This window comes from Leptodactylus fuscus, chromosome 9, assembly GCF_031893055.1.
Source record: "Leptodactylus fuscus isolate aLepFus1 chromosome 9, aLepFus1.hap2, whole genome shotgun sequence".
Lineage (NCBI taxonomy): Eukaryota > Metazoa > Chordata > Amphibia > Anura > Leptodactylidae > Leptodactylus > Leptodactylus fuscus.
The window spans coordinates 86,853,859-86,872,353 of record NC_134273.1 but is presented as its reverse complement, the minus strand read 5'-3'; the positions used below and the strand labels follow the sequence as shown (position 1 = coordinate 86,872,353).

The following is an 18,495-nucleotide window of genomic DNA, read 5'->3' as shown; positions in this document are numbered from 1 at the left end:
GTCCCTTCAGTGGTGCAGTCTCGGTGAGAGGTGCCCTCTTGGGTAATGTACCCATTCGGTGGTGCAGTCTCGGGGAGCGGTGCCCTCCTGGGTAATGTGTCCCTTCAGTGGTGCAGTCTCGGTGAGAGGTGCCCTCTTGGGTAATGTACCCATTCGGTGGTGCAGTCTCGGTGAGAGGTGCCCTCCTGGGTAAGGTGCCAAGTTAAGATGACATTTATTGTGACACGATGTTGACAAATATCTGAATATTCATGTCCATGGTTTCTATTGTAGCAGAGAGTAGAATGTCATGTGGGCGTCACTCACCGGAGCAGACATCTTACATCTCCGAGACATCCCCAGGGTCGGGGCCTTTTCTATGCCGTATCATTTAACTCTTGCAATGGCTTGTAACAGAATAGACTACAATTCCCAGCATTCTCCAGGTCCAAACGTAGAATCAAATCCTTAAGTCCTCGTGCTCCAGGACTCCTGACACCCGCTATTATTTAACCGCTTCAGCGCCAATTTCCTGTCCCTGAAGACTGGAGCACCGAGACCCTAATATGGGCAGTGAGCTCTGGCCCTGCAGCGCCTCCACAGGTGAAATGAAGCATTGCCCAGTATTCAATGGACCAGCTATGAAACACATAGATGTCAGGTCCTCCAGATATAGGAGGTATACATACAGTCCTATGAAAAAGTTTGGGCACCCCTATTAATCTTAATCATTTTTAGTTCTAAATATTTTGGTGTTTGCAGCAGCCATTTCAGTTTGATATATCTAATAACTGATGGACACAGTAATATTTCAGGATTGAAATGAGGTTTATTGTACTAACAGAAAATGCGCAATATGCATTAAACCAAAATTTGACCGGTGCAAAAATATGGGCACCTCAACAGAAAAGTGACATTAATATTTAGTACATCCTCCTTTTGCAAAGATAACAGCCTCTAGTCGCTTCCTGTAGATTTTAATCAGTTCCTGGATCCTGGATGAAGGTATTTTGGACCATTTCTTTCTACAAAACAATTCAAGTTCAGTTAAGTTTGATGGTCGCCGAGCATGGACAGCCCGCTCTCAAATGATCTGAAAACAAAGATTGTTCAACATAGTTGTTCAGGGGAAGGATACAAAACGTTGTCTCAGAGATTTAACCTGTCAGTTTCCACTGTGAGGAACATAGTAAGGAAATGGAAGACCACAGGGACAGTTCTTGTTAAGCCCAGAAGTGGCAGGCCAAGAAAAATATCAGAAAGGCAGAGAAGAAGAATGGTGAGAACAGTCAAGGACAATCCACAGACCACCTCCAAAGAGCTGCAGCATCATCTTGCTGCAGATGGTGTCACTGTGCATCGGTCAACACTTTGCACAAATAGAAGCTGTATGGGAGAGTGATGAGAAAGAAGCCGTTTCTGCACGTACGCCACAAATAGAGTTGCCTGAGGTATGAAAAAGCACATTTGGACAAGGCAGCTTCATTTTGGAAACAAAAATTGAGTTGTTTGGTTATAAAAAAAAGGCGTTATGCATGGCGTCCAAAAAGAAACAGCATTCCAAGAAAAACACATGCTACCCACTGTAAAATTTGGTGGAGGTTCCATCATGCTTTGGGGCTGTGTGGCCAATGCCGGCATCGGGAATCTTGTTAAAGTTGAGGGTCGCATGGATTCCACTCAGTATCAGCAGATTCTTGAGAATAATGTTCAAGAATCAGTGACGAAGTTGAAGTTACGCCGGGGATGGATATTTCAGCAAGACAATGATCCAAAACACCGCTCCAAATCCTCAGGCATTCATGCAGAGGAACAATTACAATGTTCTGGAATGGCCATCCCAGTCCCCAGACCTGAATATCATTGAACATCTGTGGGATGATTTGAAGCGGGCTGTCCATGCTCGGCGACCATCTAACTTAACTGAACTTGAATTGTTTGTCCAAAATACCTTTATCCAGGATCCAGGAACTGATTAAAAGCTACAGGAAGCGACTAGAGGCTGTTATCTTTGCAAAAGGAGGATCTACTAAATATTAATGTCACTTTTCTGTTGAGGTGCCCATACTTTTGCACCGGTCAAATTTTGGTTTAATGCATATTGCACATTTTCTGTTAGTACAATAAACCTCATTTCAATCCTGAAATATTACTGTGTCCATCAGTTATTAGATATATCAAACTGAAATGGCTGCTGCAAATACCAAAATATTTAGAACTAAAAATGATTAAGATTAATAGGGGTGCCCAAACTTTTTCATAGGACTGTATATATATATATATATATATATATATATATATATACACAGTATATCTCCTATATTAATCCTATATTGGGGTATTTGAAAACATGTTTTCCAAACTAGACGGGGGTTTAAGATTGGGAAGGGGGGTTATAATCTGATAATAATAGGGGGACGACCAAGGGTCATGTAAGAGTAATATTTTCCTGATAGTGGAGGTGGACGCTTGGAACATTCTGTTTCTAGATACAAATCCATATGAGACGCTCGGGTCTGTATTCGAATACACAACATGCTCTGGATTTGGAGTGTAAAAGGTTAATGCTGTTTTGACATCTTCTCTTCTGACATCAAACATATATATATATATATATATATATATATATATATATATATATATATATATATATAAAAGAAAAAAACAAGAAGACGACGAACCCAAATGACATCACAGGCTGCTCCATAATTGGGCCAGGAGGGGTATAAAGGAGCAGAGGCTGGAGGAGGCAGCAGCACACACAGCAGAGGCAGATCCCAGACAGACGGCTCCGTACAGGGGGTGACAGCAGACGCCAGACACAGCGCAGGAGCGGCCACCAAACAGGTACATGCCAAGACTCTGACAACACTCCGACAACACTCTCCTGGGGGCGCCAAACAGACCCTAAAGAAGAACAAGAACTGAGAAAAGTGACAGCTGAGGAAAGCAAAGTGTCAGATAAAGTGATAGATAGATAGATAGATAGATAGATAGATAGATAGATAGATAGATAGATAAGAGATAGATAGATAGATAAGAGATAGATAGGAGACAGATAGGAGATAGATAGATAGATAAGAGATAGATAGATAGATAGATAGATAGATAGATAGATAGATAGGAGACAGATAGATAGATAGGAGATAGATAGATAGATAGATAGATAGATAGATAGGAGATAGATAGATAGATAGATAGATAGATAGATAGATAGATAGATAGATAGGAGATAGATAGATAGGAGATAGATAGATAGATAGATAGATAGATAGATAGATAGATAGGAGATAGATAGATAGGAGATAGATAGATAGGAGATAGATAGATAGATAGATAGATAGATAGATAGATAGATAGATAGATAGATAGATAGGAGATAGATAGATAGGAGATAGATAGATAGGAGATAGATAGATAGATAGATAGATAGGAGATAGATAGGAGATAGATAGATAGATAGATAGATAGATAGATAGATAGATAGGAGACAGATAGATAGATAGATAGATAGATAGATAGATAGATAGATAGGAGATAGATAGATAGATAGATAGATAGATAGATAGGAGACAGATAGATAGATAGGAGATAGATAGATAGATAGGAGATAGAGATAGATAGATAGATAGATAGATAGATAGGAGATAGATAGATAGATAGGAGATAGATAGATAGATAGGAGATAGATAGATAGATAGATAGATAGATAGATAGATAGATAGGAGACAGATAGATAGGAGATAGATAGATAGATAGATAGATAGATAGATAGATAGATAGGAGACAGATAGATAGATAGATAGATAGATAGATAGATAGATAGATAGATAGGAGACAGATAGATAGATAGGAGATAGATAGATAGATAGATAGATAGATAGATAGATAGATAGGAGATAGATACATAGATAGATAGGAGATAGATAGATAGATAGATAGATAGATAGATAGATAGGAGATAGATAGATAGGAGACAGATAGATAGATAGATAGATAGATAGATAGGAGATAGATACATAGATAGATAGATAGGAGATAGATACATAGATAGATAGATAGATAGATAGATAGATAGATAGATAGATAGATAGACAGACAGATAGATATAGATAGATAGATAGATAGATAGATAGATAGATAGATAGATAGATAGATAGATATCAGAATAAACTACTAATAATTCTGTAACATTTCCTCGCTCAGCTGATAACACAGAAAGTTCCATCAGGAATATACAATACAATACTGACATCTGTGGAGATTTCCCATTGATTCCTCTAGAGCAACTGGGAGTGCAGGTTGTGCAGGTTGTGCAGGTTGTGGCTATAACTTTCCTGCACTTACAATGTAGCAGAGCTGGATTTATCATTCACACTCTGATGTAAAGCAATAGGTTTAATTGTAGTCCTATGGAAAACTACAAATAACCTTCACACTTGTCCAAAATGACAACCTCGGCTCCACTACATCAGATATGAGATGTGACCTCTCACTCATTGATAATTTTTGGGTGTTTGAGGAGGAATGTGTCGGGTGTATTATTCATGTCATTGTTTTATATGACAGGGGACTGATCTGATCACGTGTGTGATTCTCATCATACCTTAATGGAATATGCTGGGAGTTGTAGTTTCAGAGTCTTCTAAAATTCATTGGCTTTATTCATTGCCTTGTTATTCAAATGATACCTGATGTAGCAGAGTTGAGTCAGTATTCTGAGGCAGTCACTGGCATTAGTTGTGTGAGTGCATCATATTCTTAAAGGAGAACTCTGCTATCAGTATTATTGCTATTCTATAGTACCGCATAACATTCATTGTGGTTTATGGTGCTTTGGTTTCTATTTGGGGGTCTGAATACACATTATTATTGGGGGACGGCACTTTATTTGCCCATTTTTCTCATAGGCTTCTCTGTAGGACTTGAATGAATCTACAAAATCTCACATCAGTAAAAGCAGCAAATAACGCTGTAAGAAAACCTGCAAGTTACATATAAATGGCCATATAACTAATAAGCCACAGCATGACCCCCCCCCAGCCTGACATTAGGAACTATGGCTGGTTGTGTGGAGAGGAATATGTCGTGTTCTCATAAAATGTACAAGAAACTTCACAACTTTAATGTATCTTGTGTGGACGCAGAAAGATAGAAGATCTCTAGGTATAAAGATTTGTTATTATCCGGAATTCTCCTGAATTACAAGCTCAGCTCTGCTACATCTCATTCGTTCAGCGCTGCTACATGACAGTAGGGCTGAGAGTCTATCTATCTATCTATTTATTTATCTCCTATCTATCTATCTATCTATCTATCTATCTATCTATCTCCTATCTATCTATCTCCTATCTATCTATCTATCTATCTATCTCCTATCTATCTATCTATCTATCTATCTATCTATCTATCTATCTATCATCTATCTCCTATCTATCTATCTATCTATCTATCTATCTATCTATCTATCTATCTATCTATCTTCTATCTATCTATTATCTATCTATCTCCTATCTATCTATCTCCTATCTATCTATCTATCTATCTATCTATCTATCTATCTATCTCCTATCTATCTATCTCCTATCTATCTATCTCCTATCTATCTATATCCTATCTATCTATCTATCTATCTCCTATCTATCTATCTTCTATCTATCTATCTATCTATCTATCTATCTATCTATCTATCTATCTATCTCCTATCTATCTATCTATCTATCTATCTATCTATCTCCTATCTATCTATCTCCTATCTATCTATCTTCTATCTATCTATCTATCTATCTATCTATCTATCTATCTATCTCCTATCTATCTATCTCCTATCTATCTATCTATCTATCTCCTATCTATCTATCTCCTATCTATCTATATATCTATCTATCTATCTCCTATCTATCTATCTATCTATCTATCTATCTATCTATCTATCTCCTATCTATCTATCTATCTCCTATCTATCTATCTATCTATCTCCTATCTATCTATCTATCTATCTATCTATCTCCTATCTATCTATCTATCTATCTATCTCCTATCTATCTCCTATCTATCTATCTATCTATCTATCTATCTATCTATCTCCTATCTATCTATCTATCTATCTATCTATCTATCTTCTATCTATCTATTATCTATCTATCTATCTCCTATCTATCTATCTCCTATCTATCTATCTATCTATCTATCTATCTATCTCCTATCTATCTATCTCCTATCTATCTATCTCCTATCTATCTATATCCTATCTATCTATCTATCTATCTATCTATCTATCTATCTATCTATCTCCTATCTATCTATCTTCTATCTATCTATCTATCTATCTATCTATCTATCTATCTCCTATCTATCTATCTATCTATCTATCTATCTCCTATCTATCTATCTCCTATCTATCTATCTTCTATCTATCTATCTATCTATCTATCTATCTATCTATCTATCTATCTCCTATCTATCTATCTCCTATCTATCTATCTATCTATCTCCTATCTATCTATCTCCTATCTATCTATATATCTATCTATCTATCTCCTATCTATCTATCTATCTATCTATCTATCTCCTATCTATCTATCTATCTATCTATCTATCTATCTCCTATCTATCTATCTATCTATCTATCTCCTATCTATCTATCTATCTATCTATCTCCTATCTATCTATCTATCTATCTATCTATCTATCTCCTATCTATCTATCTATCTATCTATCTATCTCCTATCTATCTCCTATCTATCTATCTATCTATCTATCTATCTATCTCCTATCTATCTATCTATCTCCTATCTATCTATCTATCTATCTATCTATCTCCTATCTATCTATCTATCTATCTATCTATCTATCTATCTATCTATCTATCTATATCCTATCTATCTATCTATCTCCTATCTATCTATCTATCTATCTATCTCCTATCTATCTATCTATCTATCTATCTATCTATCTATCTATCTCCTATCTATCTATCTATCTATCTATCTCCTATCTATCTATCTATCTATCTATCTATCTATCTATATCCTATCTATCTATCTATCTCCTATCTATCTATCTATCTATCTATCTCCTATCTATCTATCTATCTATCTATCTATCTCCTATCTATCTATCTATCTATCTATCTCCTATCTATCTATCTATCTATCTATCTATCTATCTATCTCCTATCTATCTATCTATCTATCTATCTATCTATCTATCTATCTATATCCTATCTATCTATCTATCTATCTCCTATCTATCTATCTATCTATCTATCTCCTATCTATCTATCTATCTATCTATCTATCTCCTATCTATCTATCTATCTATCTATCTATCTATCTATCTATCATCTATCTATCTATCTATCTATCTATCTATCTATCATCTATCTATCTATCTCCTATCTATCTATCTATCTATCTATCTATCTATCTATCTATCATCTATCTATCTATCTCCTATCTATCTATCTATCTATCTATCTATCTATCTATCTATCTATCTATGATCTCTTGCCAGTCACTAGCTGCTTTGTCTAAGCACCGATGACTTATGACCCTTCTGTTCTGTGTTTGTTATCTGCACATTGTCCAATTAGGAGATGATTCAGCTTGAAAGTGAGATCAATCCCTGGCGATTCCTGCTGAGATACGTCTGATGAATGATTCTGCATGTTATCTATACCTATTGATCAGAGGGGCAGTAAACAAGAAATCTATAGCGATTCCCCACTTCTCCCTTCCATCATCTATTCTACACTGTGGCCATAAATCAGATAGATTTACATATTCACCTATTACACTAAGAAACACAACAATTAGAGTAATTAGAGGAACTGCACTGGAAACCATCAACAAGCTTGTCACCAGAACACTTAACGAACAGCTGAGGTAATAAAAAGCCGAGGAGATTTCAGCTCTGAGGCATGTATAATTGTGAATGGAGCTCTGATATATGATAAGGGCTGTAACTCAGGATCAGTACAGGATACGTAATCTAATGTATGTACACAGTGACTGCACCAGCAGAATAGTGAGCGCAGCTCTGGAGTACAATACAGGATAAGTAATGTAATGTATATACACAGTGACTGCACCAGCAGAATAGTGAGCGCAGCTCTGGAGTATAATACAGGATAAGTAATCTAATGTATGTACACAGTGACTGCACCAGCAGAATAGTGAGCGCAGCTCTGGAGTATAATACAGGATACGTAATCTAATGTATGTACACAGTGACTGTACCAGCAGAATAGTGAGCGCAGCTCTGGAGTATAATACAGGATAAGTAATGTAATGTATGTACACAGTGACTGCACCAGCAGAATAGTGAGCGCAGCTCTGGAGTATAATACAGGATAAGTAATGTAATGTATGTACACAGTGACTGCACCAGCAGAATAGTGAGCGCAGCTCTGGAGTATAATACAGGATAAGTAATGTAATGTACAGTATGTACACAGTGACTGCACCAGCAGAATAGTGAGTGCAGCTCTGGAGTATAATACAGGATACGTAATGTAATGTATGTACACAGTGACTGCACCAGCAGAATAGTGAGCGCAGCTCTGGAGTATAATACAGGATAAGTAATGTAATGTATGTACACAGTGACTGCACCGGCAGAATAGTGAGCGCAGCTCTGGGGTATAATACAGGATAAGTAATGTAATGTATGTACACAGTGACTGCACCGGCAGAATAGTGAGCGCAGCTCTGAGGTATAATACAGGATAAGTAATGTAATGTATGTACACAGTGACTGCACCGGCAGAATAGTGAGCGCAGCTCTGAGGTATAATACAGGATAAGTAATGTAATGTATGTACACAGTGACTGCAGCGGCAGAATAGTGAGCGCAGCTCTGGAGTATAATACAGGATAAGTAATGTAATGTATGTACACAGTGACTGCACCAGCAGAATAGTGAGCGCAGCTCTGGAGTATAATACAGGATAAGTAATGTAATGTATGTACACAGTGACTGCACCGGCAGAACAGTGAGCGCAGTTCTGGAGTATAATACAGGATAAGTAATGTAATGTATGTACACAGTGACTGTACCAGCAGAATAGTGAGCGCAGCTCTGGAGTATAATACAGGATAAGTAATGTAATGTATGTACACAGTGACTGTACCAGCAGAATAGTGAGCGCAGCTCTGGAGTATAATACAGGATAAGTAATGTAATGTATGTACACAGTGACTGCACCAGCAGAATAGTGAGCACAGCTCTGGAGTATAATACAGGATAAGTAATGTAATGTATGTACACAGTGACTGTACCAGCAGAATAGTGAGCGCAGCTCTGGAGTATAATACAGGATAAGTAATGTATGTACACAGTGACTGCACCAGCAGAATAGTGAGCGCAGCTCTGGAGTATAATACGAGATATAATTCAGGGTCTTGGGCAGCAGAGTCACAGTTGGACCCTCTTAGACCCAGAAACTGATTTAATGACTCTACAAAGAAGGCTATACTGCTCATCCCCCTCCCAAAACTGAAGTGCCCATTATAGTTGTGGGTTGCCACAAGTGTATTGGGCCATAGTATCCATACAGCATTGTTGGATGTTCTTTATATGGAATGTTACCTGAATATTAAGTACAAATTCATTATAAAGATTGGGAAATTCTTTTCATCTCAGGGGTTAACAAGATTTGGATAAAACCTGATTGTAAAGTTTTTGTTTCCTGAGATTTTTTGGGTGACTTCTTTACAGCTGAAATTACAGAGCGCGGCACCCTGGAGACAGGTTCAGGGCTGTATATAATTGTGTGATAAGTTATAATTATCCGCACATCCTGTTATTTTCTGTTGGATACACAAGGAGTTGTCTCTGAGTAGATTGCGGCGCTACCTGCGGACTCCAGCGCTGCTCCGTGGTGATAATTACTGTATTGTGATGTGATGTAGACTGTGCTCTCCATGTTACAACGTCATAGGAATGGAGAAATCATTTTCATGTCTTTTCTGCATTGCAGTCGTGATGTCATCTACTTGGTGGTTGCTGCTCTTAGGGGCAGTGTTATCCCACTTGGTGGTGGCTCAAGAACAACCTCTGCCTGATGAGGAAGAGGACACATCCGAGGATAGCGTGGACATTAGCAATGCATTGAAGAAAGCCCAGGGGGCCTTAATTCGCAGTCTCTTCCGTCGGATTGAGGAGGATCAGAGTGAAAGAGGTAATGGTTTCACTAGGAGCATTTGTTCTAGGGTGGGCCTGTCTAGTATCATGGTGCAAGCTGTCATGGTTTCCCCGGTCTTCATAGTTCTAGAGCCTCTGTGTACTCCAGCTCATAACCAGTCTCAGTCTCAGTCCATCTTGGGTGTGGATTTATCAACTTCCCGGGTCTTTAAGGATTAGCCTTCCAGATGCACTACCCTAAGTCACCTCTCAGTGCAAGGGTGGTTCCTGATCAAGGTGCAGCTTCAGGGGGTGTAGAGGTAGCAGTTGTTACCAGACTCTGGACCCTGATGTGGCCCCAAAGGTCCCTCTGCCACATTAAATTTACCACTGTTCTACTTGGCACAAGGTAAATTGAGTAGGGGCCCCATTATAAATTTTGCATTGTGGCCCAGGATCTTCAAATTACACCTCTGTTCCCTACTAGTCCCTGGAACGATTATTATTTTAGGAGTCCTACTTGTTCACTACTAATATCTATTTAGTCTCACATAGTGGCCTTTTGCACCCAAATATATAACCCGCTTGCTTCATTTTACCTTGCCCACGTCAGCTCAGTGCCCTTATAGATACATTATATTCTATGTGCATTTCCACAAAACACAAGGGAGCCATCTGTTTCCAAGACCTTTTCTCTTTTGTTACTGTTTTTATCCATGTGAGATGCCTCCTTACAAAAAAAGTGACTTTAAATTTTGCAGACACAGATTCCCCAGGGCTGGAATGGATCTCTAAGAGGCAACATCCAGGTAAAAGGCTTCTCGAAGAAGTGGAGAAGAGGCAACACCCAGGAAAACGAGAAGAAGGAGACTGGTATCTGGAGTTGCCCAAGAGGCAGCACCCAGGCAAGAGATCGGCATTGGGTGATCAGCTTCTAGATAACTCGAGTCCTTCTTTTAGTCTCCTAAATGATGTCTCAAAGAGGCAACATCCAGGCAAGAGGAACCTGGTCTATAGCAAGCGTCAACATCCTGGTAAAAGAAGCTGGGATGATGATGAATACGTTGAGATGGGTGACCTTCAAGATGTAGAGAAACGCCAACACCCAGGTAAGAGGTACGCAGAGTCAGAGAACTATGACTCTGTGCCCCCATGTGAGGGACCAGACCCTTTCAACTGCAGCAAGGGAAGTCTTCTGCTGGAGCTGCTGGATAATGTGAACAGGGGAAGGATGGAAGAGAAGAGACAACACCCTGGGAGGAGGTCAACCTGGGAGGCAGATGCCCCGGTTCTTCAAGAGTAATGGCTCCAAGTTTTTTTTTTCAGACCAGTTCAAGTAGCACCTCGACTCACCCCTCCAGTTGTGGAGACCAAGTCAACTGTACCTGCAACCATAAGTCCAAGTGAGCCCCCCACCATGACCCTCTAATTCTAACCAGCACTGTGTCTACAAAGAACCAGCCTATGTTACATCTCAACACAATTTTTTGGTGTATGAAAGTCAAACTTTTCTCCTGTCTCCTGAACCAACCCACCCAGTCACAGATGGTATTTCGGTGTCAACATCGCACTGTCATTCAACTCCCCTTCTAATGAATATTTCTTTTCATGCTGTTTTAATGGTTTGGTCTTTTAATACAGATTGGGTCTTATTGGATATTCCTTGCGTTGTGTGTCAGTATTGGAGAAGGCCATGGGCGGCAAGGCGTCGTTACATGGCATCACACTCAGACTGGCACAATATGCAAATCAGATTATGACGGCATGCACTATATTTTGCATACATTGCCATGGCAATCTTGGCAAGTAGGAGACAGATAAACAGATTTTTCACTCTTCTTCATTTCAGAATTTCACGATTTCTCACTCCCTCTCAAAGCAGGGGCCCTTTTACAGGGTGATGTGCTGCCGAAACTATTTTTGGTGCTGCATAAAAATGTGTTGTTTACCTACCGATCACCAGAGCCTTTACATTGGCCAATTATTAGAAACAAGACTTAACGCTACCTTTATAGAGGCCGATTATAGGCCCATGTCAAAACATACTTGTCAAATCCGCACCACAAAAATTTTCAGCTGATCTTGCTCCTTTAGCAAAACTTTGCACACTTTTGGGACCCAACTTGCCCCTTTTTGTTGCGTGTCGCACCCTTCTTTGTGGTGTGGGCACACAATGTGTCACTCGCACCCATTTTTGTCACAAATGCCCAAGTCACACCTCTGGGAGCCTCCTGGATATTTTGGGACAGTTGTCAAGTATGTGTTAAAGGGCCTTACCACAGAATGACCCAATATTCAGAGTAGGTACGTTAAAGAAATACAGACACTAAAGCAACAAGACCTCTGTGTTTTGGGTGTCAGCGTGCAGGATCCACCAAAAAATAAATAACTAGTGTTCATTCTCATTTAAAAGTGGCCACGGGAAAGATTTGCTGAATCTGAAAAACATTGATGCATTCTTCTAAAACTGCATCACATTAGTACATAGGTTAGATCTGGCATTGCAGCTGCAGTGGATGGGGTGCACGGGCAGCAAAGCGAAGGTTCCTGACACCACCTCTACAGAGTGGATGAAGCTGCACCATCTGCAGGAGCAGCTGATCTGTGCAGGGTCCGGGTGTTGGACCCCACAGATACTGATCACCTACCCTTTGGATAGGACATCAGTATGAAGTGTGCATTAAGGGCTGGAAAACCCCTTTAAAGTGGATGTAGCTGAGCTGCAATACCACACAGAACCCATGTATAGCTATAGCAATGTTCCTGAATGAAAGCAGCCATGTTTTTCTAACCCCCTAGGATGCGAATACAGTTTTGATGTAAGATACATATCGTTATATGCAGTCCAAGCTCCCAACAAGACATACATATGGTGCATGCACAATCACCCCTAGACTGGCCCAGCTCTTAGCACCCTTACAATCAGAGTGATCGGTGGGTGTAGTTACTGACGAGTCAGAATTTGCTATCATTTATTCCACAGCTTTTAGAGTCATGGCCGTCACATGATATTTTGCAGTGCAAATCATGGGACAGACTTGATCCTGTTAGTCACATCACTGAATACTCAGCAGTAGTGAAGCTGTAAAGTGCACAAGGGGATATTATATATACCAATCTAATGACTATATGTCATGGCCACAGGATAGGCTGACGGCTACAGCGCTGATTTTTACCAGCCTAACGTCACATCTACAATGGCCAGAAACTGATATCTTTTAGGAAGCCATCGAGGCTCCCCTTCAGTCCATGTGCATTGGCTCCACTTGTCTAATACTAACACAGAGATCAGTGACAAGCTGTAGTTCATGCAAGCAGAGCTGTAGTGTAAAGCATGGTGGAGAGCCTTAGTAGCTATCTGAACCTCTAATAAGACAATGGCTACATTACAGACTACTTGAGATTTCTGTAAATAATGCAGCTTACGTGTTTCTTCTTCAAGCACGTATTGCAGATGACTAAACTGGCCATACACATTAGATCAGGATTGGATGTGACGCCATCAATGGATCCCATCCTCAACAAGCACAACTAAACCAGCCAATAAGGGGACGGTTCCGGAATCAAAAAATGACTTAACATAGTCGCTAAAAACGGACAACTGGCGATCCCGCAATCACCACGCCGTGCTTTATGGTAGTCGTGGATCATTCAATAGTTTCTTTGTAATGGGAAATCCCATTATTAGCGATGGATGACCCAACAATTGCGCACGGTCCACCATTTATAGCTGCATAACTGGGTGCAAGCGCTAAAAATCACCTCCATAGCTGAGGCCTAAAATGTCATGAATTAAATAATAACTTCTTATTAGTATAAAGCGTCATCTTTCCTTAACCCGTATTACATATCAATAACTCATTATCATTCTTTAGCATTATTGTTCATTTATTGACTCGGCTCCATCTTGGTTGCCTAGGCCTGACTAGGCCTCGTCTATAAACAGAGAGCAGACAACCAATCAGAGCCCGGCTTTCATGTACTAACCTGCTCTGGAGAAATGAAAGCCAGAATCTGATTGGTTGCTAGGGGCAACACCTCTGCTGCTTGTTTCCCTTGTGCTTAGGCATGAGGCCTACATGAGATTTGGTGTATTTCTTGCTTCGTGTCATCCATGTCATGTTCCCTTACACAGCCTGGGTGGTCGTTTATGGCGATGCAATTTCCCTAAAGTGCAAATAACTAATAATAAGCTAAATTTCCACCTAAAACTCCCCGGTAAATGTAAATCCTTGAGTCGCCCTTTTCTGTCGTATTGTGCTAAATTCTTTTCCATGATATCTGTTTCTGAGAAAGCTGGGTTTACCACAGGTCTGGAAGAAGTGCTGCACATGGGTGTAGAACTGCTCAGTTTTATATGGAGCCCTAATCGGTTTTCCATAAGGGTTTATAGGTGAACCATACAACAGTATATAGAGGACTGTACTCTGCCCCTCCATTGTCAGGGCATGCTTGGAGTTGTAGTTTCGCAGGAGATGGGGTAGCGACCACTTTTGCTTTTCAGGAGTCTGAAAAAGTTGAGTGAGCGAGGCGTTCTAATAATGGCAATATTGGTTGTTACCCAGCTTTCCCAGAAACAGATTTCACCAGAAAACAGCTGAATTTGTAACAGTGAAGTCCAACTCAAGGAAGACATTATACTGGCGACAGGGTCACAAACCAGTTCTTATACTTACCTTTGTCCCAGATATGAAAAAAACTGAATGTGAAAAATTATTTTTATAGGCGAAAAATCTTTTTTTTGTGTGTTGTCAGTAAATATCTGTGTATTCTGTACAGAACTATTTTATTATCGATATTGAAAGCTTGTACATACGAGACGCATGGTCCTTTACTGCCTGTATATGAAACAATAAAGGTTGCATCGAAAGATTGACGTCTCCACAACACACTCAGAAACCTTCACCGTCACCCCATGGGTCAGATTTTAACCCGAGAGACTGAGCTGCAATACCAGATACAGCCAGTGGACTAAAGGGGCGCCATTTCAGAAAAAAGCAGCCATGTTTTTCTAGTCTTATATATCCCCTTTAAAGGGAAGAGTGAATGGCCACAAACTATTCTAGTTTTCTGCAAAATAGTGGCATAACATCTACGCACCTAAGCAACTTCCAAAATTTCCCAAGGTTTCCTTTATAGAAAAGTGATGTTGAGTTTAGCTGGATTCACATTTCCTCTATAGGCATGGGCTGCAGACGACTAAACTGGCCATAGACGATAGATCAGGATCGGCCGTGATGCCGTCAATTGATCCCCCTCAACTAAACTGGCCGATAAGGGGGCAGTTTCAGAGACAAAACATCTGTGCAATGTGGAAAATAGTCAACAGGTTGGATAGTTTTTTGGTACAGTCTAATGCAGGGGTAGGGAACCTTCGGCTCTCCAGCTGTTGCAAAACTACAACTCCCAGCATGCATACTTACTCTGCTGTTCTTGGAACTTCCATGGAAGTGAATTGAGCATGATGGGAGTTGTAGTTTCACAGGAGTTGGAGAGCCGAAGGTTTCCTATCCCTGGTCTAATGTATATGGCTAGGTTTTAGGGTATGATCACGCAGTGACTCTCCATGCAAAATCCACAGCAGATACATTCCTGCAGGCGGTGGAAAGATATCCTAAACCTATGCATTGCAATGAGAGGTTTTTGGCTGAATCCACCCAAATCACCATGGACTTTTAGCGAGAGCCACCGGGGGATAAATGTCACCATGCACGGACGTGGCCAAAGGGGAATCAGTGGCCCATTTGATTCAGGACACATAAAAAGCAACTTTAAAAAAATAGTAATAGAAAAAATGCAGCCAAGGTACTTGAGTTTTTCAGTTTTTCTGCTGTTGCTTGTATTTTTTGCCTCCCCCTATATAAGTCTATGGGGAAATGCAGCATATTCTCTGGTAAAATTAACATGATGCGGTTTTTTTGGGTTTTTTAACGGCGCGTTTTCTGCAGCATTTTGTTCTGCAATGTCAGAATGCATTAAATCAAGACTCATTTACTTTGCTGCGACTGTAACACATAGGCTTTTTGTTACTTTGCCAAATACGCTGCGTTTCCGCAATGTGAGACCTTAGCCTAAGTCTACCCGAACCCCCATTAACGCCGTCTCGGCTGAATGCAGGAAAGCAGTTCATTTCCCAGGAGCTGTGACTAATCAATCTGCTGAACTCTGGAGTTTCAGGACATGGGGGACCATGATTCATGAATGTCTTCCTCCTCCTAACCCTAATTAGATGCCCAATCAATTAATGGCAAAGATTCGGGCAATTAGCAGCTCGAGAGCAAATCTTCAAACATTGCAGCTAATCTGGAGTTGTGCAAGCAGGTACTTCTAATCTGTAGGCACATCAAAGCCGGAGGGTTGCTGGGTCTCCCCGTGCAGCGTGGCCCCTCGTGTTTTCATTAATTTTTTTTCATTTCCAATACTAATGAGGATAGAAAGTCAGGGAGTCTGAGAGAGCGAAACGCGGAGAATAATAAGTGAGGTCACCGCAAACTGAATAAAATCAAGGCGTCTCAAGGAAAACTTTCCAGGTCGGCGTCTCTTCGTGAAGTTATAGAAGAAGAAACAATTACCAGAATGTTGGCGCTTCCATTGGTAACAGATTGTTAATGACAACTACTTACAGCACCAGTACAAGGGCACCAGGGCAAGGCTCAATATATGGATCCTTAAGACAGAGCCTATAGCTGGTTGTGCTATACCAGACACACGTCTTTGAGTGCACAGAGTGTTTTCATATATAAAATAATAATGGCATCCTCTGATACATAATACGGAACCATAAGTATTCCATATACCGCCATACTAGGTCTGTGCAGGCTTTGCAGTGACCATGAGCCATTGTCACGGTCATCAGAGGCGCTAAATGAACATCATAGGACTCTCACAGTAAAATGTTAGACATTGTGCTGAAGCGAAAGCATAAGAGGACAGCAAAACATGTACACATAGGAAAATAAGTGATAGGGTTAGTCCCAAGTGTGCCGCCACATGGTACCATAGTGTGATACCGTATAATGGAAATATAGCCTCTCATAGGAGAATATGTTGGTAAATATCCTACAGACATATCAGCTTCAATGGCTGGTACATGATGTAGTTGTAAGGAATTGTGTAGATAACTACTAAATTTGGACGCTTTGGTACATCAGACATAGCCCTGGACATTAGTCAAAGAAGAGTGGGAAGAGAAGTGTCTACTAACCTGTGTCGCAACAAACATGGATGCTAAAGACTCCTTTATACCTTTACACCTGCCCAAAGTAGTATTCTAAATATTAACCAAAGGAAGTCACAGTGCACAAACTAATAGGATACAAAGCAATGATTGTAGTGTCTGCAGGCTCCATCTAATGGCTGAAGTGAGAATGACAACCTGCAGAAGATAGAAAGGATTATCACAGAAATATCCTGGAAGCCACCAATGACACATGGGGTACAGGGTAATGACAGGCTGATACTTGGGGTACAGGGTAATGACAGGCTGATACTTGGGGTACAGGATAATGACAGGCTGATACTTGGGGTACAGGATAATGACAGGCTGATACTTGGGGTACAGGGTAATGAGAGGCTGACACTTGGGGTACAGGATAATGACAGGCTGATACTCGGGGTACAATGACTTATAAATGAAGCTCTCGTTACAATGTGACACGCAGAAGACAATTCTTAGTTTGTACATTCGGATAATACACTGACATCTGGATTTCGTTATAACATTCCTGCTCGGGGTTGGTTGTTCTCAGGACCAGATGGAGCCGCTGAAAAATTCAGATGAAACCAAAATATGAAGATAATAAACCTTGGTGCGGGGCCGGATCTTTACTATAGCAGGTGGCACTAACTGTTCTGGACCAGAACCTGCAGATCTCCCGGGATCAGCACCTCCGGTGGGGGTGGGGGGGTGGGGGGGGGGCCTGGTTTTGCAGAATATACAATACTGAGCAACTGCTTGAAGTTTTTCGCTGCCATAGAAAGTTATAGTAAAAAATGTATGAGTGCAGATTCAGAATTTTTTTTTTATCTGGGGGTCTGCAGGGGGGAATCTAAATGTCAGAAACCCCCTTTAAATGCAGATTAGCAGTGGTATCATTCTCATTATTAATAATTTCCGTTCCTGAAGCTTCCAATCACTATAATAATATAAAAAATAGAAAGATCCTATCTTCAAAGATAGAATAATAGGATGTAGAATAAGAGGGCGCCCCACCCCCTCCCCCATATCAATTCCCTTACAACCTCCTACAATTCACATTATACCACCCACCGTTCCGGATCATCTTCTGTCGATGCGCTTGACTTTGATGCGTTAATCTTGCTCGCCTGATACTGTATATAATACACAAGATAATGGTTGGCCTGCAAATAAAGCGCAAATTAATATGAAAC

The 18,495-nt window shown here is 40.3% G+C and overlaps 1 protein-coding gene across 1 annotated transcript; it reads left to right on the top strand.

The window, feature by feature from the left end:
* The first annotated feature begins 2,698 nt into the window (after window positions 1–2,698).
* Window positions 2,699–11,718, top strand: TRH (thyrotropin releasing hormone). The gene is made up of 3 exons (XM_075287848.1): window positions 2,699–2,826; window positions 9,962–10,162; window positions 10,866–11,718. Exons 2-3 carry the CDS (start codon window positions 9,967–9,969, stop codon window positions 11,405–11,407), a joined length of 738 nt encoding a protein of 245 aa, XP_075143949.1. The 5' UTR covers window positions 2,699–2,826; window positions 9,962–9,966; the 3' UTR covers window positions 11,408–11,718.
* The last annotated feature ends 6,777 nt before the right edge of the window (window positions 11,719–18,495 follow it).

Excerpts from the sequence above, each read along its gene's own strand:
- TRH (XM_075287848.1), top strand. The coding sequence starts at position 9,967 with ATGTCATCTACTTGGTGGTTGCTGCTCTTAGGGGCAGTGTTATCCCAC. Across the intron at positions 10,163-10,865 it reads GGAGGATCAGAGTGAAAGAG|ACACAGATTCCCCAGGGCTG; the intron begins GTAATGGTTTCA and ends TAAATTTTGCAG.